The sequence below is a fragment of the Miniopterus schreibersii genome (assembly GCF_964146895.1).
Source record: "Miniopterus schreibersii genome assembly, chromosome: 19".
Lineage (NCBI taxonomy): Eukaryota > Metazoa > Chordata > Mammalia > Chiroptera > Miniopteridae > Miniopterus > Miniopterus schreibersii.
In genome coordinates this window covers 7,393,016-7,418,520 of record NC_138119.1, presented here as the reverse complement: position 1 = coordinate 7,418,520, position 25,505 = coordinate 7,393,016, and the positions used below count along the sequence as shown (strand labels likewise).

At 52.3% G+C, this 25,505-nt stretch overlaps 1 protein-coding gene across 2 annotated transcripts in view; it reads left to right on the top strand.

Annotated features, from left to right (window-relative positions):
• SYT6 (synaptotagmin 6) overlaps window positions 1-15,520 on the top strand; it is a gene marked incomplete at its 5' end in the record, with an annotated part of 44,280 nt that extends 28,760 nt beyond the window's left edge. Inside the window, 5 exons of one of the 2 annotated variants that reach the window (XR_013997750.1) lie at window positions 3,120-3,240; window positions 7,599-7,770; window positions 9,187-9,337; window positions 12,613-12,680; window positions 13,987-15,520. Coding sequence is in view for 1 of the 2 variants with exons in the window: in XM_081121922.1 (XP_080978048.1) it covers window positions 3,120-3,240; window positions 7,599-7,770; window positions 9,187-9,337; window positions 13,987-14,058 (516 nt within the window). The remainder of the gene's footprint in view (window positions 1-3,119; window positions 3,241-7,598; window positions 7,771-9,186; window positions 9,338-12,612; window positions 12,681-13,986) is intronic. The other variant, XM_081121922.1, reaches the window with a different exon arrangement.
• Between the last annotated feature and the right edge of the window lie 9,985 nt (window positions 15,521-25,505).

The window sequence follows — 25,505 nt, the reverse complement described above, 5'->3', positions numbered from 1 at the left end:
TCCTGGGCGAGAGCCAGACCCACGGTATCATCTACCAAGTCACTGCCACCCTCAGATGCTCTCTTGCACCGTTTATTTTTGTCTCCCTCCCCTAGAATACAATCTCCTGGAGGGCTGGGACGTTTTATTACTACTGTTTGCCCATATTTGTGAACATTTAGTAGGTGGATAACGAATGAATGACACACTCCTAAGTATGGGCCACGAGACAGACGAGGCTGATCCCAGTCTCATCCGGGCTGCTGGAGGCGGGGGGACATCTCACATCAACTTCCTCTGTGTCTTTATGCAGCCTTTGCTTGTTTTTCTCTGCTAACAAACTCTTACTCACCTTGCTAGATCCCATCAAATATCACCCCATCTGGGCAGCCTTCCCTGTAATCCCTGGCAGAGTTTATTATTCCCTCCCCTGCTCCCCTACGTCTTGTCCACACCTCTCTCATAGCACTAATCAAACCAAACAGCGTTACTTACTTATATGTCCCTCTCTCCCCTGTCCCTTCCCCTGCCCCAAGACCATGAGCTCTTTATAATAGTATTAAGTATAGTAGTAAAAATTATAATAGCTCTTAATCCTTCTTGAGCACTTAGTGTTGCTTAGCATTTTGCATGAATCACTTTGTTTAATCTTCAAAACAACCCTGAAGGGTTGCACTGTTATTAGCCCCATTTTACAGATTAGGAAGCCAAGACTATGAAAGGTTAAATAGGTCGCACTGCTCATAGACAACGGGGCTAGAGCTTGCCCCAGGGCTGCCTGACCCTCAATCCATATTCGCAACCATTCCTCCATCAGCCAGTGTTTACTGAGCACTTACTGCGCATCAGGCAGTGGTCTAGACAGGAAAAGTGTAAAGATGAACAAAACCAGCCCCATCCCTGGGCTCAAAGAGCCCACGATCTAGTGAGAACACAGCATTCATCATATAATCCTTGTGATCAACAGAAACGTTATGGTTGTGGCAGAGGCTATGAAGAGGGGGCGTCTCAGTGCTGTGTAGGCAGATACCAGGGCAGTCGGTCCAGCCCAAGTGTCCTGCTTCCACATCTGACACATCTCCACCCCCAACTCCAGGCCTCAGGCCTACACGGAACGCTGCCCATCGGATGTTGCCAAATGGAGCCAAATTGGCGTCCACCCCATCTCTCTTCCAGACCGCCCTGCCCCGGGGTAACTTGACGCTTCCTGCCCAGGCTGCAGAGATCCTCTCGTCTCCTGTGGCTTTCCTGAAAGTACAGCGGATGCTTCTCTGCTGATGATGAGCGATTCAGACAAGCCACTTAATGATTAAGAGACTAGAAGTGTTCTCTGAGATGGGGAAGCATCGTGCTGGCTGCCTCGGCCTGGATTCCCAAGACAGACCCGGAGGCATTGTTGCCTGTTTAGGAGAAAGAAAGCTTGTCCCGGGGAAGAGCAAAACACTTAGAAGCTTGGGGACAGGAGGAATGAGAGCATTTGGATTTCAAAACCAAGTTGCTAGATTCTTCGAGGTGGGCAATAGATACCAGCCAGGCGTCCTTGGGCCCTCTCCATTGGTGACGGTTGCAGATAGATTTTCCACTTTGAATCTTTGGTTTTACGACTTGGCAGGGACCTTAAGGATAGAACCTCTAGCATAACTCCCTCATATTACAGACCGGAGCCCGGAGATGTGAAAGGACGTGCTCAAGGTCTCAAAGCTGGTTAGCAGCAGAGGGACGAAAGCCCCTGTGGCTCACTACTCTTCCCTGGGCAGCGCACCCCCAGGAATTTGTTCTCTGTGCCTAGGCCTCTGTGAGCGCATCAAGGAGAGAGAAGCCCTTTAGTGGGGTCCTGCAGACGGGCTGCTGGGGAGCCAGCAGGAGCAGTGCTGTGCCTTTAAGAATCTGACTGCCCAGATGCCTGGGCACTGCAGCCAGGGAAAAGTGCTGCAGTTACGGGCAGCGACGTCAGGTGGACAGGCTGCACTTTAAGCACTGACTCTCTAGGAGCCAACATCCTGGCTCTTCCTCCCCTGGCAGCAAACCCACCCCTCCAAGCACCAGCAAAGACTTTTAGCCAGCAGCTGCTGGGCTCAGATCTGCCCCGCAACCCCCAGGCTAGGAGTCCAGAGGGCCAAGTGAGTCTCTGCCTCTTTCTGGACAGCAGTGACCTCTCCAGCAGCGGGGAGCTCATTACCAGCCAGGGGCCCTGAGGCGGCCTCCCCTGACGGCAGGTGGAGATGAAAGCAATAACATGCTAGCTGTTCCGCAGCCCCTGGTCACTCCTGGTTTTATTAAAGCCAAAGTCTCAAGCATCCCTAATGAGGATGAAAGGCTAGGAAAGCATATGGGTCTGGAGCTGAAATGTCCTGGGAAATGAGAATAGGGCAGAGAGAGGACCCGGCAAGGCCACCCTTGGGACCAGGCTTTCCAGAGAGAAGTGTGGCTACTGGGAGATGCCGACTCTCTGTTTCCTTAGCCTCTATCTCTCTATTTACTCAAAATCAACTATTATTTCCCTTTGTTGAATAACCTGGTCCTCTGCTGCCTGCATGCACAGGGGGACAACACCCCCTTTGATCCATTGACCCAAGAGCAGCTGACTTCCCATCGGGCCAAGTGAGGCCCAACCACAGCAGAGGGTCTGAGGCCTGGCCAAGACTGAAGGACTGACAAGAATGACTGCTTTGCGGGCCAGGAATACCCCTGTTGGCAAGGGGGAGACACCTGCTGGCCGATTGTTTCTTGTATAGGCCACTGTCATGACCTCAGGCCAGGCATGGGGGGATAGTACTAAAGGTGCCAGTAACTGGAAAAGGTGAGCAGGAGGAGAGTAGGGCTGGGCCACAGAGGGGCTGGTGGTATGAAGGCTGCTGCCGAGGGGCTCACGCAGGGCAGGCAGGGCAGGCCAAAGCAGGCGGGAGAGGACAGGACCAGAGTCTGAGAGGGGACATTGAAGGCGACCAGTTCTACTGAAGAGGCAGCATTGTTATCATTGCCATTTATACCCAGCTACCCCCAGCATGGAGGCCAGACCTCGGGTCTTAAGGACATGCCTGTCTGCCTCCAAGAGCCTCCCCCCAGGCCCGAGGGGGCCCTGTAGCAGCTGCACAGGGAGTGGCCTTCCCTCATCTGACCTCCTGTCTGCTTCTTTGCAGGAAAGCGTGGATTTGGGGGAGATCATGTTCTCCCTCTGCTATCTGCCCACAGCAGGCAGGCTCACCCTCACAGTGATCAAGTGTCGGAACCTCAAGGCGATGGACATCACAGGCTATTCAGGTACCTCTCCCACCCAGTGGCCTGCACACGGCCTCCCCGCATCCCGGGCATTAGGATTGGGCAAGAGAAGGGGGAAGAATTGTCAGTATTCGTAGAAAAGAAGCAGCAGTTCTGGAGGATTCAAATCCCTGATCAGCCACTTTCTTGCTCTGTAATGCGCTGGTTTCCTAATCTGAAAAAATAACTTACAAGGTTCCTTTAAGGATAAACGAGCTAATTCACATAAATGCTTAGCATTGTGCCAGACACATAATCATCACTCAGCATATATGAGCTGTTACCAACATTCTGTCTCTTCGCGGAGGGAGACAATAGGAGAAACAATTAGGGAAAACCTTTCTGGTTTCTGCGGGGTGCAGGACTTCACAGGGTATGTCGAGTCTGAGTGTGTGTTTGTAGGTCCACGCGGCCTACGGCAGCCCTGCAGACCCAGTCAGAGGAGCAAAGTCACGGAAAAGCAAAGTGCATTTGGCTCCCGGCCTCAGCCTCAGCACCAGGAGAGCTGCTGGGAACCACAGGAAAAAATAAGTTCCATTCTAGCCACCAAGGAAATGCCGTTTGGGGGCAGCTGTAGAGACTGCAGGCCAGACGTGGGGCTGGTGGTTTGCCCCTTTGCCACGAGTCTGCAAGTCGGAGATGGTGTTTGAGTTTTAGTATCACAGAGGAGTAGCTTGAGTCCCAGGAGCCTCCTCCCACCCCTGGCTCAAATTAGCCCTAGAAGTGAAATGGGGCAAAGCCTCCCCGAAGAGCAGGCGCCTGGAGCAGCCTGGGCTGCACACGGGAGGGCGCGTGCAGGGAAAGCTCTGCTGCTTTCCCGGGAGCCCACCCCAGGGGCTCCCCTGATGACTGGGGTCACCAGCCTAAAGCCTCCGGGAGGAGCCTCCGTGCTGGCCTTGGATGGGAGTGTATGGAAGATTCCTTTTATCCCTTTATTATTTATTTCCTGCAAAACTCCTTAGCGTCATCACAGTTGCCATAAAGAGGAGCCAGTCCAGCTGAAAACATCTGGCCCAGATGCAGCCTGATGCCGTTTGAAGAAGAGGAGGTAGAGGTCCTGAGAAATGGGGTTTCAGGGAAACACCCAAGTACCTACTGTGTCTTTGTTGCAGCTTTGAATCGCTCGGAGCCTCTGCTCCTACAGTCCCCCCACCCCACCCCGCCCAGCGCTCTGGCCTCCAGGCCGAAAGCTCCCCCAGTTAGCGTCCCCCCAGACCTCTCCTTCCACAGAAGCTACTGCCACTCTGGGAGAGGGGCAAGAGCGTAAAGAACCTTTTCCGACATAGTCAGGTTCCTCCAAAAACACAGCCAAAGTAAATTTCATTTTAATATCAAAATAAGTGCACACCAGTGACAGAAATTCACTGAGGACTCTCAAGGCTGCCGAGGGAAATGGGATTTTGCTACCCAAGTCCCCACACTATCTTCTCTGGTGTAATTAAATCGGTGTGGCAGAGAGAGTGCTGGTGGCAAAGCCACTGAGGTAACTGCCGAGGCTGTTCCACATCAGAAGGCTGGGGGCCAGAGAGTTTTCTCCTGCTGAGTTAGTTCTAACCTTGCTTTCACAGTCGCCCCTCTGTCCCGCCTGGGTTTGGAACCTGGTGTTAAATCTCAGCTTGATTCTGGAAATTGGGGGTCCTCTTTTTGTCAGGGGTTTCTGCCTGTTTTGTTCACTGGTGTGATGAAGTGTCTGGAACAGTGCAGAGAACACAGGAAGCACTGAATGAATATGTACTGAATGAATGAATGAATGAATGAATGAATGAATGAATGAATGAATGAATGAACTTACAGCCTGGGGAACCTTGGCAGGGGCCGATGCATGGTGGCATACGTGCCAAGGGCCTCTCAGACTAGATCTGCTGTCTTTGAGGATAAGTTTGAAGGTTACCTTCAGCCTAGTCTTCTTTGATGTTGGACTGGATGAGGTAGTGGATGGAGCTTATTTATTGTCTGTTCTTGATTTATACGGTGCTGGCCTCTAAAACCAAGGCTGTCCTGTTCTCCTTGATCTAAACTCACTGTGAATCAACTCTCTAAGCCCATCTACTGGAACCATGACAATGAAAATAATACAAAATGTAAGGATCAGCGTGCCAGGAAGGGGCGGCGAGGGAGTAACCCCCCCACCTCTGCCACATCTGGTCCGTACTACTTTGAGCCCAGTGGTTAAAAATGTGAGCTTTGGAGTCAGACAGGCCAGGGTGCAAACCTTAGGCAAGTTTCTTCATCTCCCTAAATCTCAATTTCCCTACCTGTAAAATGGTGATGATGATAAATATTTCATAAGGTTGATGTGCCATGTTAATGACATGATGTATGTGAAACTCTCAGCTCAGCGCCTGGCACACGCTAAATGCCGAGTCATGATGGTTCTTGTGACAATGAGGCTGAAATACCCTGCTGGTCTTTGTGTCCCCACCCTCAGCTACATAGGACAGCACAGGCTGTTAGAGAGGAAAGGACCGCAAAAGTCCTCTGGAGCCAGCATCCCACCAGAAGTCATAAAGTTTGGCCTCAGAGAACCCCAGGGAAAATCATCTCTCTGCTTAGCCTCTTGGACACTGGTGAGGTTGTTGGTTCCCAAAAGGGAGGTGCACCCCTGGATTTTATAAATTGGATAGAGCTCTTAGGAGTGGACAGAGGGAGGAGGAAGCTGAGAGTCAGTAATGAGGCACTGGCTCGGTGGCCCATTGACAGGTGGCTCTTTCCCAGCCTGGTGATATGGAAGTTGGATCTGCCGTGGAAATGTATGGCGGGTGGTGAGGCAGCCTCAGCCTGAGGACACTTTCCAAAGCAATGTACATCCTTCAGGAGTTTCGGAGTTGCCGTAGTAATGACAGGTCTGGGAGATAGCTTTCTTGTCTCTCTGCTTGGACCTGAATTCTGTCCCGGGCATATCCATAGGGATAGAGCCTGAGAAACCAAAAAGCTGTCCCACCGCAGTTCTCAGAATGCCTCCTTCTTTTTTACTGAAAGTCCTCCTGGGAGAGGGCCCTTTCAAATGAGTCATCAAGGACAGCAGGTTGATCAAACACCTGATAGTCTCCCAGTTCCTCGTAAACGCAAGCGTCCCCATGGTTAAGGCACACCTGCCACTGTCACATGAGCAGTGGCTCATCTGGGTGTCTTCGGAAATGCCTTCAAGGCTTGGAGTTTCTGGTCAGGTGTCACAGCTCTCTCTAGCTCCCCCGTAGCTGTGTGCCTCAGCTGCCACCTAAACGATGCCCAGGAATCGTGAGGGCCTGCTGGGTGCCTGGGTGCCTGGGAGATGAGCCCTACACCTGTGAATCGAGGAGTGTGGGAGCGGCTGCTTGGCCCCCACCTCCTGGGGGATTCACATGAGCCCTGGCTTCTGGGCAAGAAGGTGTCTCTGCACATCAGCGCCTCCAAAGCTGTTATTACCTGCGAGCCGCCCTCCCGCTTCTTGAGCTGTGCGGCATAAATAACAATTATGACGGTGACCGGGACACCTGTGTTATGAGCTACAATAGGCGTCACTTCACTTGGATGAGTAGAAAATTTCAGGGTAGAAAGATGACCGTGAAATAGCCATTCAGAAAACTAGGGAGACAAAGACGGGAGGCCCATGGATGTTCAGTAAAAGGGTGTCTTCTGGCAGGATGGAGAGGATCCAAGACCCCACTGAGAAATGAAATGTCAACCGGCTGCCCTGAACGTCAGGAGGCCGCCTCGCTCCCCGCCCCCCCCCCTCCAGCCACAGCTCCCTCCCCCACCGCTGCCCAGAAGTGGCAGGAAACAGCTTTGGGGGAAGCAGAGAGAGGGGCTACTACTCCCCTTCTGGATGCTAGAACGGAAATGAGCTTCTTGAGACAACGGGACCCCTAATCCTTTGTCAGGCGTGGAGGATATGGGCAGTATTGTGGTTGTCACTGTCCATTTACTCTGACTCGTTGCTCCTCTCCGGGCTTCATCGAGTTCTATTTTTACCCCCCTTATTCTTCGGTTGATAAAGCTGACAAAACCCCCCCAAGGAAAGGACTCAGCGAGGTGCAAGGACTCGAATGCCTTCGTTCAGCCTCACCACCCTTTGGAGCCAAGATTTAGGGCATCAACCGCATGCCCACGGGCAGGTGTCCTGTGTGATTTGGGGCCAGCCTCCCATTGGTGCGGGCTCATGACGCACCCTCCCAGGAATCTGAGGTTTATGAGCCCGGCGTGTCCTCAGAGACGGGTGGGCCACATCGGTTCAAGGGGGCTTCATTGTTTTCACGCCCACTGGTAGCGTCTGATGAGCCACAGTAGATGTAGTAGGGCTTCTGCCCCTCGGCCGAAAGTGGTGCTGGAGGACATCTGTTAACACCCCCCCTCCCCTCTCCCCCCCCACCCCGTTGGCACAGATCCCTACGTCAAAGTGTCCCTGCTCTGCGATGGGCGGAGACTGAAGAAGAAGAAAACCACCATAAAGAAGAACACGCTCAACCCCGTCTACAACGAGGCCATCATCTTTGACATTCCGCCCGAGAACATGGACCAAGTCAGCCTGCTCATCTCTGTCATGGACTATGACCGGTAGGTACCGGTCCTGGAGGGACACGATTCCCCGCGTCTCCCGTGCAGCGCGGGGCTCCTTGACCTTGGACCTCGTGGTTCACGGCTCAGGTGTCCGCTGGCCTGGGGTCTGGCCGTACTCACGAAGTGCCGGGGTTTGAGCAAGAGCGTGGATTCCCCAAAGCAGAAGCTCAGGCTTCGCTTCGCAGCTGCTCCATTTCCATCAGGGCAGCCCCGCCCATGGATTCCCCTGAATTCAGTCCTGACTACCCCAGTCCTCCATCTGGCACCGAGTCCCGTCACTGTCCTTTAAAAGGCCTCTCTATCTTCTCCATTTCTTTCTTTTTAATAACATGGACTTTATTTTTAAATATATCTTTATTGATTTCAGAGAGAGGAAGGGAGAGAGATAGAAACATCAATGAAAGTCATTGATCGGCTGCCTCCTGCACGCCCCCTGCTTGGGATGGAGCTCGCAACCCGGGCATGTGCCCTGACCGGGAATCGAACCCCGATCGCCTGGATCCTAGGCCGATGCTCAGCCGCTGAGCCACGCCGGCCGGGCTATCCTCTCCATTTCTGCTGCTGCTACCACTCCCGCTTAGGGACAGCTGTGCAGCCTCCATCGCTCCCTGCCTCCATCCAGACAACATATGGAAGGCACGCCTTCTTAATAAGAGACCACTTTCTTCCTCGACCCACTGCTCTCAAGAACCATCAGTGGCTCCTATTGTCCAGACTCCCCCCTTGGACTCCCCAGGCCTTCCTGAATCTGGACTCAGCATGTCCACCCTCGATTTCTCCTTTATTGGAGATCTTTCTCTTCTTCCACTGATCCAAATTCTGCTCTTCCATCCAGCTGGCTCAAAACTATTTTCTGACTCCTCTAGCTAGTGGAACTCCTCTCTCCACTCGTCACTTCAGCTGAGGGAGTAGGAAACCATGCAGTAAAGCCTCAAGCCAGGATGTTTTGCCCAAGTTCTTGGGCGTAGTAGGTGCTTGGTGAACATAGTTGAGTGATGATTAATGTTCTTGCTGAGTGAGTAAATCACATCGCAGCCGCTGGGGGTATGGAGGAACGGTGCTCAGAGCAGGTTGATTTATTTCCAGATGCTGATACGCATCTCACACGTGGGTGTGATATGTGAGCCGAATCAAATGAGGGAAGAGACCTAAACTCCCCAAAGTAAGGCCATCCGCCCACCACTTCCTGAGACCCCAAACGAGCGTATAACCTTTTGCTCATCTGTGCCCAGTGTCCACCCAAGGAGGCGGGGCAAAGCATCACCGTTGCTGGCACCCTGCGGGCCTGCGGAGCATCTATTTTCAGAGCTCGGTGTTCTGAGTTAGATCTGCCCGGCAGAGTCCCGACCCCAGGCCCCTCCTGTCTGAGAGCATGTCTGGTCCCCAACGCTGGGCACTTTGTCCCCCCCCCAGAGTCGGCCACAATGAGATCATAGGAGTCTGTCGTGTGGGGATCAACGCGGAAGGCCTGGGCAGGGACCACTGGAACGAGATGCTGGCGTACCCGCGGAAGCCCATCGCGCACTGGCACTCCTTGGTGGAGGTAAAGAAATCCTTCAAAGAGGTGGGTGAGGTCGCACTCGGCCCTTGGCATGCTTGCTGCATGGCAGCGCGCGCTGGAGAATGGCCGTGGCTGCTGCGAGGCCTCGCCTTCGTGGGTCCTTCCCTGGGGGGGGCGTGGGGGCCACGTGCTTCTCCCCAGTGTGACCTGCAGGGAGGAAAGGAGGAAGACCACGGGAAGCTGCCTGACAAAGGCTTCTGATGTGGAGCAAGTTGAAAGCAACACTGAGTTGTAGTTGGAAAGTAAAAACTTGGAGGGGGCCTTCCCAGCAGCCCCGAATGCGTCCACCAAGCCCCTGGGCCAAGGCAGCCCCTGAGGAGCAAGCCCCACGGGGGTGAGATCAGAACTTGGCAAGAAATCCCACCCCTGTTGGGGCAGCAAGTTCCCTGAGGCTCCAGCCAGGTAGTCAGGCAGTTTTCACTGTGCAGACGGAGACAGCCAGAGAGCAGAGCCGCTCTAATGAACGCTGGTTCTCACGAGCTCGGCTTTAAGGTGTCACACTTCCTGGAGGATCTAACAGAGAGGAGTGGACAGGGCACTGCCCGGGGCTCCCGAGACTCGGGCTTTAGTCTTGGCCCCTCCTGACTTGCTGTATAACCTTGAGTCTGTCATTTCTCTCTCAACTGCAAGGAAAATGTCCCCTCCAGTGACATTTACTCTGCCCCACCCGCACCAGCCTCCATCAATGTAAGATCCTGAGATTTATCGCCTTGGTGGTCCCGGGCCTGCTTTTTCTCACATGGAATCCTGTGGGAGAGAGGCCTCTAGGGAGCCAGGCTATTGATTTACCTCCCCAGTTAGGCGTGTGCCCTGCAAAGCTCCCTCCCTGCGGCCTTTGGGGCCAGCAAGAAGGAACAAGGCATAGGCTCGAAGTTCCTGTCCATCTGAGGTCTTCGGTTCTGTCTTGCGCTGGCAGCTGTGAAACTTTAATGGGCGGGGCCAATCCCTCGGCTCTCCGGCCCCCAGGGAAGCCTCCGTCCCCTCTTTTCCAGAAGGTTCTTTCTGGAGAGTGTGGGTGAGATTCCACGACCAGCCTCCACCTACAAGAAGGCAGCTACTGAGTAGGACTCTAGACGACAGCATCTGGCACCTCATTGGTGCTGTGCCCCTCCCCTTTTACAAATCCGCTGGCTATATTTAAGGAGGGAATATAGTAAACCGCTCAGGATGGCTTAGGGGTGGGCATGGAATGGGAGCTAAGAGGCCTCTGATGGGCTGTGGGGCTCAGGCAACTCATGGTTCCTGCTCTGGTCTTCAGTTTCCTGGCTGGTAAATGAGGGGTAGGCTCCTCCAGGTCTGTTTTCCTAGGCAACGCTGACCCTGCATGATGACTGGCCGGGGGAGTCGGCATCTTGCACCCCCTTTCTAACCTTCAATCCGCAATAACCCATCACTGTTACCTGGCTGGGCTGCCCACACAAACTGGAAGTAGCCGGCCAGGCTGGGGTTGGGGGTGGGTGCAGGGCAGCGTGGAGGTGGTACAGCCCAGAATCCCTCTTCTTCGCGATAAATGCAACCTAATTAAGCCAAATAATTGATTCCAAATCCCGTCTTTAGTGAGCCCAGCTCGCTCATTCAGACTACAAAAGAAAGATAAAGCCCTTGAAAATGAATATTTGATGAGACAGTAAAGGGAAAGTAATGGTATGTGGAAAAACGAAAAGAGAATAAATTGATTTATATCCTTGGGGTTTTACTTTTTTCTTGACCTCACAAACCAAGTTCCCGAGACCGCCCCCTCCCCCACTCACTATCCTGCCATCTTCTGCTCAGCTGACTGGTTCTCTGTATGAAGAAGCTAAAAATGACATTCGTCTTGACAACCTAGGATTTCATCTGTACAAGTGTGTATAAAATTGATATCTACACTTGGGCATCCACAGTCTAAGGATCTTTATAAACATGCATCAAAAAGCCCACGGGCTCATATTAAGTAAACATCCTTTGTGTTCTTGTGATGCATGCACTCGAGCGTTTATCTCCAGCGTCCTTAGAGCTCCGTCCCGCAGTATTTTCCGCCCTGGTCCGGACACTGAGCGAGAGCCCCGCTCCTGGGCCTGGCTTCTCCCGCGTGTGTAATACAGGAAGAAATCTCACTCCCCGGCTCCCGGGAAGATAAATGGCACCGAACCCGTAAAGCACTCGGTATTTATATCGTACCTGCCTTAGCGGAGTTTCAAGTGCTGTGATCATTTCTCTTTTTATTAACGAGTAGAGGGCACCCTGCTTGCTCGCTTGTTTGGAGTTTTTAAATAAGGTCTAGGGGAGCAAATTAACGGAAAGGTATTTTTTTCCCTGCTGGGATTTTTTTCTTCTTCATGAATACAAATTGATTAAGCCACAGCTTGCATCCTTCCCTGGCAGCGACTGTGCCCCCTTCCCTGTCTGCATGTTGTCACTGTCGCCACGTACAGAGCCCCGGGCTGGCCGGCAACCTTCTCCAAGGGGTTTTGTTTTGAAGGGCCAGGTTCAGGTCATCTGCCAGAGAGTTTAGATCTCTGTTGGTACGTGACCCGTTTCAGAACGATGCAAGGTCTTCCTGGAATGCAGCCACCCGGGAACCATCATCTTCTGTGTGCGGGGACCAGGTCTCCGCCAGGTCACAGCCAAGATAAGCCTCCTGGAACCATTTGCCTGCCCACTGTCCACGAACCCACCTCCTCTTTGTTTACTGTCACAGGGAAAATCAGGGATTGGCAGGGGAGCCCATGTGCCTTCTTCATGTGCCCTGGATAAGTAATTATACTCCGTGTGCCTTCTCTCTGGGCTGTTATATAAGGAAAACAGGCACTCTCTGTAGCAATTTCATTTTTTCTCCTCTGAGCTGGCCCATCAGTCAGGTTGTTTAGGAGGCGTGGGAGCCCAGGGGAGGAGCCAGTAATTACAACGTGCCTTTACCAACATTAACGGTCATAACAAAAAAAGTAGAACTTCTAAAATGAAGGACTATGCCTGGCTGGAGTGGCTCAGCGGTTGAGCATTGACCCATGAACCAAGGGGTCCCCGGTTCAAGTCCCAGTCAGGGCACATGCCCGGGTTGTGGGCTTGATCCCCAGTAGGGGGCGTGCAGGAGGCAGCCGATCGATGTTTCTCTCTCTATCGCTCTCCCTTCCCTTCTCTCTAAAATCAATAAAAACATTAAAATAAAATAAAAGTCTGTTAAATGAAAGCCTTAGTAATCATCTCATGTCACCTTTTGGTTAAGAAACACTGGAGTCAGAAGTCACAGTGGGCTCAACAAACAGGCATGTATTGATCTACAATAAATATTTCACCAGGGAACCCCCCGGTTGTGAGTGCATTCACGTGGATGCTGCGAGCTGAGAGGCTGCCACTGGAGTTAGGAGTAAGTACCTGGTGTGGACCCTACGAGGTCAGGTGTCTTGCTACATTTCCTGTCTCCTCTCCCTGGTGCGGCCAGATGCCATGATGGCGTGGAAGGAGCGCCGAGTTGGGAGTTAGGAGACCTGTCTTTGGATCCTGGCTCTGCCCCGAGCTAACTGTGTCTTCACTTCTCTGTGTCTTTATTTTCTTATCTTCAAGAATGACAGAGTTAGACTGGATGATCCCCCAGGCCTGCCTCCGGGTCTGGCCTGCTAAGATTGCTCAGCTCTGGGTGACGTGATGGTGGTGGTCAGTGTGTCATTGTCCAGCCTGTGGTTAGCTGCAAAGTTGCAGGTCAACCTGGACGGGAAGTACTAAGGGGCCATGAGGAGCTGAGCCTGGGGGATGGCAGAGGCTTTCCTTAGAACGGGAGCATGGAGGTGACCTCTCTCCAGAGCCTTGTCCGGTGGCACCTGGTAGAGCATTGGGTCTCCTCGGCTCACATAAAGGCCGGGGCCGTCTCCCTTTGAAGCTTACAGCCCCCAGACAGGTCAAGAACATTCGCAGGGTCAGCTCCTTGCCCAGAAAACTGCTCTAGCTACGACTGACTGGCTTTTCCATTTCAACAAGTGTTAAATAGCTCAAGCGCATGTCCACCCATCCTCAGCCCTCCCCTTCACCCCATTGTGCGAGACATCACCCACTTTCCCAGAGGGGTTAGGGTCTGGCCGAGAGGAGGCAACCCCGAGCCAAGAGAGCCAAAGAGAACGAAGGTGGGCGCCCGAAAGGGGAAGGGGCTGCTGTCGCCTCCACCTCCTACCTCTTCACGAGTCGAGAGTGGATGCCCCTAGGAAGCATTAAGACCGAAGAACACCCAGAGTTAAAGCAATATCAGGTTTTTAACTGTACTAACAGCTCCCAGACAGATTGCTAATAATTCATGATCGGGCTCTTGGCAGTGAGCACATACTCTGCCGACTGCCCCTTTCGCTAACATAATCTGATTTTCGGTGTGAGAAATGGCTGAAGCACTCGGAGGCGGCCCAGCCACCGCACCTCATTAACACACACACACATGCACACACACACACACACACACACGCACACTCTGAAGAAGGCTTTCGGTCTCCCTGCAGTAGGTCTTTTTGTAAAATCAGGTATTCCCACCTAGAAGCCCTGAAGCTGTTTCCTTACATTTTTTGCATGGCTGACAGCGAAACTCCAGGAAGCTTACAAGGGTGAATTCAGTGCATGGGCCAGACCAGCTCTGCAAGTGGAACTGTTAATTCCCTTGGCGATCAATAACCGGCTTCTCCTCCTTCCCGCAGTGGGAGGGCCGAGCCGCCAGCTTCGACAGCGAGAGCTCGTGTCCCTCTCCGAAGCCACCTCCAACACCATGAGCTGCACAGCCGGCCGAGCGACACAGGCGGGACTCGGCCCCGTTCTCTTTGCACCTGTTCAACCGTCTAAACAGCGCTGTGCGGTCCTGGGCCGGGGCGCACCCGCTCACGGCAGCCCCACCTGCCCCCGTGTAGGTCCAGGCCGGGACACTTGTCCTGCCGTCAGACCTGTCTTAGTCTTTTCTGTCTCCCAAGGTGATGTTTTTTTGTGGTTTTCACTTTCCATGGATCTGCTGTCAAGAAAGGAAGGTAAAAAAACAAAGAGTGGAGAGCCCAGAAGCTGGCTCAGTAAAATACAGTGTAAAATAGTCGTCTGTGGGGGGAAGGTGGTTTGAATTTCTGAAATTTTGTGTCTCCACCAAGCTCCACTCCCCAGAGGAGAATGAAGTGGGATGGAGCTGTGGCCGCTTCCTCAGTGGCCTGCAGGTGCCAGTCCATGCAGGAGCCTTTACGAGGCTGGGTATGACTCTCTGAAGCTCTTCGCTACGTGACATAAGCCGAGATGGGGACTCCTGGTCCCACGTGGAAATCCTGAGTGCCCTGCGATGTGCCCTTCAGCTGGCCGTGCAGGGCTCCTCGCTCCCCTTCCCCATTGACTTCATTCATGATTTGAAAATGTCTCCATTCCTCATGGGAGCTTAGTCGCTTTCTTTAGGAATGACTCTGCTGAAACTAAACATGCCGTGTGTTTTCTTGCGCCCCGCAGTTAATGACCACATTTGTTTGAAAACAGGATCTTTGGTCTCGAAAATAACCTCCCTTGTAAAGGAGGTATGTGTGTTCTGGGGTGATTTCTGCATTATTTATACATGGCTTTATAATTCCACGAAGGATTGAGCAGCTGTTTAAAATGCCTACACAGATCAAAGAAAAACCGAGGCGAAATGTCCTTTTTCTGAATGGGGAGGTTTGACATCCAAGTAATAGCTGGAGCCCATCTTTCTATGAAGAAGATCTTCTTGATCGAAGCCAAGTCAGCTTAAGCCTGTTGCAGCCTCCTTGACTCTGGGACAATGTTCATCTCAAACTTTAGTTCTATAAACTATGAAGTACTTCTGTGCTTGTTTGTTTCAGTGGTAATGAAGATTATTTTTTCCCTTTAGATTTCTACCTTAGGCCAAATTCGGTTTAGGAAAACAAATATTTATTCTGTATTTTCGTAGTACATTTCTGTTGAGTTGGCCTTCCCGCCAACCCCCAGTAACTAGGTTGACTTGCTCAGATCGGTCGGTATAGCCTTGGTTAATGCGTGGAGGTGAGTGTCCACTTGAACTTGTGCTTAGACGTTGCCAGTTCCCAGAGACCTGCGCGTGACTTCCAAGAGGCAGGTCCGCTGAAGAACCCCCTCCTTCAACGACAGAAGGTCAAGGATGTACAGGCTACTCACACCTGTGTCTGATTCTTTACCTATGTCACATGCTTTAGGAGCCACAACTCAATAAAGTAACCCTCATTTTAAGCCAAGTGACCGGGTTCCTCTGATGATATACCTTTGGGTAGTGCCTTCTAGTCCTAAATATGACCAGCTTGGGCATGAGGTAACAGGATATTATAGCACAAGAAGTTTTAAGCTTAGAGAAGTAAATGTAGATAAACCTCAACTCCCCATTGTACTGAGCCTTAGGCTAGGGACAGTTGAGTCATTGGTATAAAAATAAGTCGTCTCCCCAAATGTCTTGTGATGGATAGACAGGCTTTCCTAGTAAGGCAGCCCTGCAGCGGGATGTTCTCTTGAGAGTGAGAGGAAAAAACCCAAGGTCATGACATGACTCACATGAAGCCATAACATTCCTTTTTCTGGCCTGACCCCGTCAAGAGGGCCATGTCAGTCACTGAGCAGACGCTGTGGGTCCTGCAACTAAGAAGGGGACACTTGAGTTCTCTGGGTCATAAGGAGCCCAGAAATTAGGAGCTCAAACACATGCACGTCCAGCTGTCCGTCATCTAAAACTCGTATGTAGGCAGGTGAGACAACCACGCTCACCTTGTGGAGAAGGGAGTGTGATCGGCGTGAAACTTGGACTAATTGCTACTCTCAGACACGCCTCTTCCGCCCAGGCAGCTGTCTCTCTCACACATGGTTTTGGAAAATCATTTCCTGAGCAGCCTGTGGTCAGCCCCCACACCAGCCTGACCCATGCACTCCGGGTAAGCTGGTAAATCCCCACAGGCCAGGAGCCCACCCCAGGGAGGCTTCCAGGGTCCTTGGAGGAGACTGGTTCTCAACCGGAAGCCTGAATGAAACCTGAACGTCTGCCAGCTTCATCATCTAACCCAATATCTCTCCCCCACAGATGAGAATAAAATGAATTACAAGTTTCTGGATAAAATAAAACACGAGGTTGATTCGTTTGTTAGTTTCCTCCGCCAGGAGCAACCTCTTGGGGGGCTCTTGTGAGCTTTGCTGACGTTGTGGCAATCAGGGCCTTGTGCAAAGACATTTCCTTTAAAAACGAAGAGCTCCCTCTCCTTTACTTGGCAGTGTTTCTGGGCTGAAACATGCCTCCCCTCCCCCCCACCCCCCACATACTCGGGATGTTAATTGCATCGTCATTTTAAAAATTATGTTGTTAACTACTGCTTCGCATTGCCCTACCCTGTCACAGCCTGGAGTTTTTATTCAATTAAACCTCTGTCTCCTGCCCATTTCCCTGTCACTGTGCATTCCCGAGGCTTATCAGTCAGCACGCACACAGGACACCGTAAAGCTTTTATTTTTAGTCTTTCTTCCACGTAGGCAACCACGTCCCTCCCATCGGAGGTACAGCAAGAGGGCCGGCTTGTTTTTATCCTGCCCAAGGGACACCTGCGTGGCCCGTGCATCTGGAGCCACCTGTGTTTGCCAGGCTCGGGGCTCACGGAGCACGCGAGGCACGGGCGGGGCTGGTTCCTCAGCTGCTCCGCTCCCTCAGCACACCCTCCAGATGCCGAAGCTCCTCTAGGCAAGTGGGTCACATGCTCAATCTGGAAAGTGCGATGCTTTGCCCACCTGGGGAGGGATCCTGCTAATTTTCATAAAACACAGCGTGGCGGAGCAATAGGAAGATCTGATTGCAGACTGGGAGATTTAAAAAGAGTATTCTAACTTGGTTGAATATCGTCTCTGCTCACCCCTAGCTCTTAGTTAATTTAGAAGCAGTGCTTAGGAGAGGGAAGGCGCCACCCGATGCCACCAAGGGAGCTAAGCTGCTGAGAGAAGCACTCTGCTGCCCAGAGACCTCGCTTCCCCTCGTTTCCACCTCCCCACCAGGTCACCCACCAGCAGCACCAGTGATGTGGATCTAGAGCTGATCCACTCAAGGAGTAAATGTGCAGGCTGGCAGGGCTGGGTCACGCAGCAATACCAGCCTTCAGGTTTCAGTGGCTAAAGACAACAAAGACTTATTTGTCATTCATGCTAGATGTCCATCGAAGGTGTGGGGGGAGGTGGTGTCTGCTCACGGATTTATCCAGGGGAACTCAGAACCACACAGCAGCCAACATCTCACACGCTGCTAATTGCCACGTCCGAGGGAAAAGAGCTCAGACGGGTGTCACAGTGGCCTCGATGCTCTGGCCAGGAAGGTACACATGTCACTTTCTTTGACAGTGCATTGCCCAGAGCTACTTGTGTGGCCTCTCAACATAAGGGGTTCAAGCACGCAGGGGAGGAAGAACTGGGGCTATTTGGTTAGCAGCCCGTGGGAAAACCTGTAGTGAACTTCGCAGACTCCTGGGAGGGCAACAGCTACTGAGTGGCTGATTCAGAGAAACTAATAAAGGGAAACTGTATTTTATTTATTGTGTGATGAAATCAAGGACTGTCTATTGGGCCACACAGCTGTGCGAGCCTCAGGCTTGAATCTTGCCCACAGAAAGCTTTCAGTCTAGTAAGCTGGCAATACAAGTAAGTAGCCTAAGGTGGAAGGTGCTTTAGTGCAGTGAGAGAGGCGAAACAAGGCTCCGGAAGTCCCCAAGAGAGCATCCCGGCTGGGCAGGTGAGTGGCAGCTCCGAGAAAGAAGGGGCATCTGAGCTAGGCCTTTGTGAGGAGGGCACGCATGCCAGCCTAAGGGGTCCACACAGGTGAAGGCCCAGAGCTGAGGAATTGCCAGGGCTGCCAAGTACCCTGCATCCAGGGGGAACATGAACCTGGAGCACAGCTGCCACCTGGCTTGCACTGGTCAGCCAGGCAGAACACTGGGCTTCTGCCCGAGGGGCACTCCTTTCCCCCACCCTGAACCCCACCCCACCAGGCCATACACGGCCTCCTGCCTAGTTCTGCCAGCTGCGTCCCCTGGAAATGGACCTGCCGCCCCTCCTCCCTCCCTTGCCGGCCTGGCTTCTGCCTCTGGAGAGGGCAGACCGCAGACCAGAGCGTCTGCAAACTCAGACACTCGCCCAGGCTAGCTCGGCTCTCCTGCCTTCTTGTGTCGCCTCTTGCAGACACCTCGGCTGAGGAAGACTAACTGGCAGTAAATTAGCCCTGGGGGGTGGGGGGGCAGATATGCGACTCTTTTGCCTGAGGTGATTCTTTTTTCCCTGGGGATTGGGAAGTTTGGTGAGACACCGGGGATTATGCAGAGAGACACGGAGCACCGACGTGGGCAGGCGCCTCGGGCATCCTGAGACCCGGAGCATTTCTCGTCTTCTCTGCAGTTTTACCTGCAGCCTGTGCGGAGCCAGGTCTGTGGGGACCCTCGGGCTGGGCAACCAGGAATGAACCCCTGTGGCTAGAAATTCTGAGTGTTTTGGGGGAATGTGAATTCCTGAGATGACAGACGACTAGCTAATCACAGTTGAAAGGGCTACGGCCCTTTGTATCACAGTCTTTCATCTCCCTGGAGAAGTGACTGGCAATGACACACCGCAGTTGAAATGGTTTGTGAAATCAAAGAACTAGACAGGCTTCAGACACTGTCTTCCTTAAATGACAGGCAACTTTCTCAAATGGTTCAAACATGTGTGACTACCAGGCAAGAGTCCTCCCTCTGCCTGCTGGTTTTGAGCCTGTAGGTGCCCGGTTGCCCTTGGCTCACTCTCTCCCTGGCAGTAAGGTTGGGGGTTGCACTCTCCAGGCTCTTAGTCCCAGGGGCCACCTGACATGCATGCCATTTCCTGCCACACTGGCTAGGTGAAGATGGAGCCATCTCTTCAACATCAATACATCTGGAAAATCCAGAGCCTAGAGCCAGGGACTGGTTAATTGTCTTGGTTGCCCAGGCTTCCCCAGTCTACCCTGGGCAGATCAGATAACCTCTCTGAGCCTCATTCCGGTCATCTGTAAAACAGGGTGTCATCACTTTGATGGCAGTGGCGAGGCTCAGCCTCTGATCTGCGCCCTGAGAGCATGTCACAGCATGCCCGCCTGGACAGTGTCCTCTTTCCTTGAAGGCCCGCTCGCCGTTCACAGCCGGGTAACCGAGAACAAAGGGAATCAGCCACTGTGCTGCTCTTGAACCTGGAGAGGGTGGGGAGGAGCGGGCGGGGGTGGGAGGAATTAATCAAGTGGCTGTGTAATTAATTTAGAATAGCGTAAGCACTGAACATTGACGAGAGACAAAAGTGGTGACATTTAATGAATGTGTCAGTCGATATCTCGCCCATTCCAGCTGTCTTTCTAAATGTCAGCTATCTCACAGTTCCTTTTCCCTGCAGCTGGAAGGTCTGTGTCAACGACAGGCACCGACTCTGGTTTCTGCCCAGTAGGTTAGCATGGGCACGTATTTCAGAAGCAGGAGCCCTACAGGCTGCGGGAACAGGAGACAATGACCATCACCCCCACAGAGCCGGGCACTGCAGCTGCTCCTCGGGTCCCCCCACGGATCCATTCTCTTTGCCCTTCACCCACCTCCTTGCCATCAACTCTAAAAAACACACAAGGCGTCCGTGCCGAGAGAAAGACAGCCAGTGTGTGTTTTCACGTCCCCCAATTGTGCCTCTTCAAATTTCTCAGCGCTTCAAAGTTCTCAAGAGAAAACCTTAGCTGAACTCCGGGCGAGGGAAAGCCAGGAGCCAGTTGCTCCAGGCTCAGGAATTTCCATTCTGAGCTCTTGGCCCTCGGTCCCATCCTCTATAAATACCAGATAACGCTTCAGAGACAAACCGGGGGAGCGACCAGCTGGATTTGCACTGTGGATAAAAATGTGCAGCCCTGCGACACTGCACAGTTTTCGTCCCAGACTCCATCCCTACCCCCAAAGTGAGCTTCCCCGCTTTCAGCCGCAGCTGAGGAGCCACCCAAACCTCAGTGGGAAGCTGGCTGGTGTTCAAACAACCTCAGGGTTGAAGCGGCTGAGGCCGACTTCAGAGCTCCAGCCAGTGAAGCTCATTGAGCAGAAAATGGCCGTGGTGTTCTAAGCTGCCCAGGGAGCAGGGCAGGGTGAGCCAGCTCAGAACAAATGGTAACAGCTCAGCCGTGGCCAAGCGCAGGCAAAGCACAGGGAGTACACAGTGGCATGTCAAAGGACAGGCCACCTTCAACTGTCGGGTTCTTAGCCAGGGAATCTGTGCCAGCCCCTCAAGCGAAGCCAAACACACAGGGGCTCTGCCACCTGCGTGTACCATCATTTAGAGGAGAGCCAAACCACATGAACACTCGCCCCCGCGGCCTTTTCACCAGTACACAAAGCCAGTGGCTTATTGCAGTGTTCCCAGTCCATCTCTTCGTGACTGCCACAGTGCCTCCCACATGATCAGCCGTCCTTCCTTGAGGTTCTCTCTTTGCCTGACTCCGGTCTCCTTCGTGGGATCCAGTTTTACAGCCATCCCAACTCTTATACACAGGCCCCAAGAAGTGAGAAGGCCCACAGGCCCGGTCCCCGGCCTCTCCCCAACTCTCCACCTTCTTCCTGGACAATTTCACACACCATCGCCTCCACATCAGCTACTGCCTCTGTGCCGAAGCCAATCCACATCCCAGCCACCACGACTCTCCTGAGCAATAGGGCCAGAATTCCATAGACAAGGCCCTTGGATGTCCTGGTGTAGTCTAAAGCGAGTATTTCCCAAAGCAAATGGCTCTCTGAGCTGCTCCCTCAGCTATCTGTGAACGTCAGAAGCACTGTCTCATTGGTTTAATTCTTCACTCCCTTCTCTCCCTCCATTGGCACTTAAGTAATATTTATTTGTTCTTCTTCTGTGTTATCTCACTACCCACTCTTTATCTAGACCCTTACTATTTCCCTCCTGTATTACCCTCCAGGGACTAAAAACTCTGAGACCTCTGGGGCTAAACAGGTAGCATAAATGTGTGAGGCTGTAAGACAAAGGTAGAGTGGCAGGTTGTGGGAACCAGACAGTATAAGCTCTGTCTAACGACATTCAAATTTAAAAACTTCTAAACCCTCTAGGCAAACTAATCAGATTTGCTTCCTGGACAGGGACTTTGCCCCTAAAAAGCCGGCCTCCACTTCCTTGGTAGTCTTATCACTCTAACACATTTAGTATGCCTTCCATATTACAGTACTCAAAAATATTTACTGACTCCCCTTTTGCCCACAGGGGGAAAAGAAATGATTAATGTGTGTGTAAAGTTTTAAAAATTACCAAGGATTTTGTTTTACAGGAAGCTGGCAATGGATTAATTGGGATTCAGGACCCTTCATGGGTCTCCACCACCCTTTCCATAAGCAAATGCAACCCCTCTCTCATAAAGCTGCACTTACACCCTCCCCTCCCCTAGGAAACCCATTCATTCTTTTTTTTTTAAAATTGACTTTAGAGAGAGAGGAAAGGAGAGAAAGAGAGAAACATCAATGTGAGAGAGACATCAATTGGTTGCATCCCATACACACCCCGACCGGGGATCAAGCCTGCAACCTTGGTATGTGCCCCTGATTGGGAATCAAACCCTGGACCTTTGGTGCATGGGACAATGCTCCAACCAACTGAACCACACCGGCCAGGGCCCACCCATTCTTTAAGTCCTAACTCAAGCCTCTCCTGGAAAACCCTTCCTAGACCCCTGCAGGGAGAGTGACCCCTTCTCCCATACTCCCAAAGCAGTTGCTGGCCCACACTCCCTTGTTAGATGTCAGTGTGCGTTGCCTTGTCATTTTATTTCTTTCCATGCACACACTCCTGCCCTCCACCAGGGACCAGCATCGGAGCCTTTTCCCTGTCTGGCTCCCTCCCACTGCCCTGCATATCCAGGTGCCCATCGTGGTGAGCCTGCCAGAGAGAAGCACCGACTGCCAGAAAGGGCGAGGGACGGGAGCCAAGACCAGAGTCAAGCACCAAGATTCAGAATACCAAGCGTGTGGCTCAGGAAACAGCGTCTAGAAAACCCAGCACAATGGGAACCAAGGACAGTCCCCAGCTGTGGCTCTCAGACGTTCCTGTGCGTTTGGACCACCTGGAAAGCTTGTTGAAAATGTAAATTGCTACCGCGGAGATTCTGATGTGCTAGAGCTGGGTTGGGGCCTAGGAATCTGTGTTTCACCAAGCTGGCCGATGATTCTGATGCCAGTCAAGTTCAGGCCCACGCACCGAGGAACATCTGGTCCCTGAATCAGAGATTTGGCTTCACCTGGAGGGAGACAGTTGTTTCTCATCAAGAAAACCCTGACCTGGCGCCAGCTCACAGGGCAGTTGTGTTCTGAGTTCCGCAGGCAGGCAGTCACAGAGGGCTGTGTTCATGGGCAGTCTTGGGATGGGACTATTCCCCCCGGGTATCTCTGTCTGGCAGCCCCACGGGCAGCACCCTGTCAACCTGCACAGGAAAGGGGTGTAAGCAGCAAAGGCACCTACTCCCAGAAGCTCTGCCCAGGTCCCTGAAGGTCACCCAACCAATGATACTGCAGTTCAGTCCCTGCTCGAGCAGGATGAGCCATCTGCTCCCCATCCCTACACCCTTGCTTCTGTCACCACAAAGTAAAAGCAAGGGCAGGAGATTGATCGTGACTGTGTAGGGACTCAGAACAGGCCTCCCCAAGACGTGCCGCTTTGGCATGGGGATTATTTTGAGTTGAAGACAATCGCGACCCTGCAGGCTCAAGGGAAATTGTACCTCTCCCCGGAAGAATCTAAACGTGGGAGCTTTGCCCACAATGAGAGTTATTACCAGAGATAATCTTTTATGGCCTATCTATAGGGCAGGGCAAAGAGCTAATGACTGAACATCTGCTTCTCTTATCTCCCTGGGAATTGCCCTCCTCTTCTCTGAAGCCCTAGGGTGCCTCACCTTGACTCAGAGTGTCCTCTCTCTCTCATTTTCACTTTCTGTTTCAGAACCTCCCCTGTATGTGGGGTCTCTGGCTCTCTCATGTATGTGGGGTTCCCATATGTATGTCCATACGTATGTGTGTAATTAAATTTGGCCATTTTCTCTTGTTAATCTGTCTCCTGTTGATTTAATTATTAGACCAGCTGGAAGGCTAGAGGGAAATTTCTTCCTTCCCCATAACTGAGAGCACCTGCTCTAACCAGACTGACCATAGTCTGGGCACTGGCAGGGACAGGAGGCAGGGGCAAAGTGCTGCCAGGGCTTGGGCACCTCTCCCAGAGCCCCTCCACCTACCGCTCTCCAACCCGATGGATCTCCTTTCTAGAACACATTTCGCTCCATGTGCATTATAGTTAGGGTCTTCCTCATTAGAACAGAGGTTGCTCGAGAGCTGATGTTTCTGCTATACTTTACATAGCACCTGGCACATAGCAGGTACTTAATACAGGTTTGTTGGGTAAATTGGGATGTGAATGAATGAGACTTCTCTTATAGGCCTAAGTCAACATCATCACAATGGCCCAGAATTATCCTATACCATCCGCAGAGCACAGGGTCATTTCTGGGAGAAATAGGCTAATATTTGGAAGGTTCTTTATGAGCTCCCACTGCTTCTATGGTCTACAGTGGCCACTTAGGACCCCAATGGCCACTATCTTCCAATAATACTAATATTAATAATAGCAGCTACCACCTGTTACATGATTGTGATGCGCCAGTCCCCATGCCAGCTTCCTTACATGGGTTACCTGATTAGTTCTGACATCAGTCCTATGCGGCAGGTGCCATGAGTATCGTCTCATTATATAGATGAGAAGTGAAGTCACTTGCTCAAGGCCAAGGGGATGAACCGAGATTCAACCCTAGGTGGGCCTGACCCTAACTGCTCTGTCCTGCTTCTGGAGGGTTTGGTGCCACCTCACCCTGCACCTCACTGGCTCTTTCTGAGCCACCAGATAATAAGTAGGTTTATCTCTTGCCAGGGACACTGTGAGCTCCACACAGCAGATTGGACCCAGGCACTCTGCTCTCTCCTGCCCAGAGTGCAGGCTCCTCCCCAGGCTCCCAAACACTGCCCAGAAAACACCTTCCTTTCTGCCCTAGAACCCTGGGTCCATGCCACTGTTTCCAAACAAAATGCTGCCTCTGACATGTGCCAGCTTCCCTCCCTCCTCAAGGTGGTACCCGGGGTCGGTGCCTGTGATGATGGATGCTTTCAATATTTTGGCCAGTCCCACTAAGAAGGTTTGAAAATAAACTGGGCCAGCAGGACAAGGTAATTAGGCCGAGCTCTCCTGACAAGGTGGGCGGATCAGCGGGCGCAGGATCAGGGAGCTGAGTCCTGGTGTGCATTTAATTAAGTATCGCTGTTCTGTTCACACATCGGATGGCAAAGCTTGACACAGTCCCCACCAGCCTCCCCTCATGACTCTGGGTGGGGGGAGAGGAAGCAGGCCAAGGGTGCCAAAGAAAAAAATCAACAAGACAGAGCAGCAGGCATCCCCGGCCTTCATCTTCTACATGCTCAGCCCTTGATTATGGAGAGAAGAACCTAAAGGAAACGGAGTCCTGGGGGGACGGGGCTCCAGACAGCCCTGTGGCACAGAAGGTCTGGAGGAAGGGAAGGAATCCTTAAAAATCAGTTAGGCAATAGCTGCACTGTCGCCCCATTTCAATTCTAACAAGGCCCTGTACTTGGAGATAACAAAGGCCACTCTGTTTAATTAAGGGTATAAATGGTAAAAATATGAGATGGAAGCTTTTACAAGATGTTAATGAGGTGGATGGGAAACCTCTAAAAATAAAGCAGGCAAGTTGAAAGGGTAATTAGGGGTGCAAAAATAAACAGAGTGTGTCAATTTGAGAGACGTTCGTTTGTTCGTTCCTTCGTTCCTTCTCTAGAGGCTCCTCTAACACGTCCTCAGGAGGCAGGGCAGGCCAAAGACAGCATGCCCCCAAGGGGTCAGGCCCTGTAAGAGGGACACAAGTGTCCTAACTGGCCTTGTCTCCTTCCTAGACTTCAGAATGGTAATGAGCTCCCCCACCCTGCCTGCATCCACCCCAGCCCGCCAGAGGCGTGGGAGGCAGGCCATGCTTTATTTAACAGGGAGTCCCCACAGAGACCTGGGCAAACATTAGGGATGAGAGGCCTTAGGGCTAAGTGATAAAAATCAGTCTGGTTCCTGCCTTTGAGCTGATAGCCCAGAATTGTGCCTACGTGCGTGGGTGCATGGACACATACAC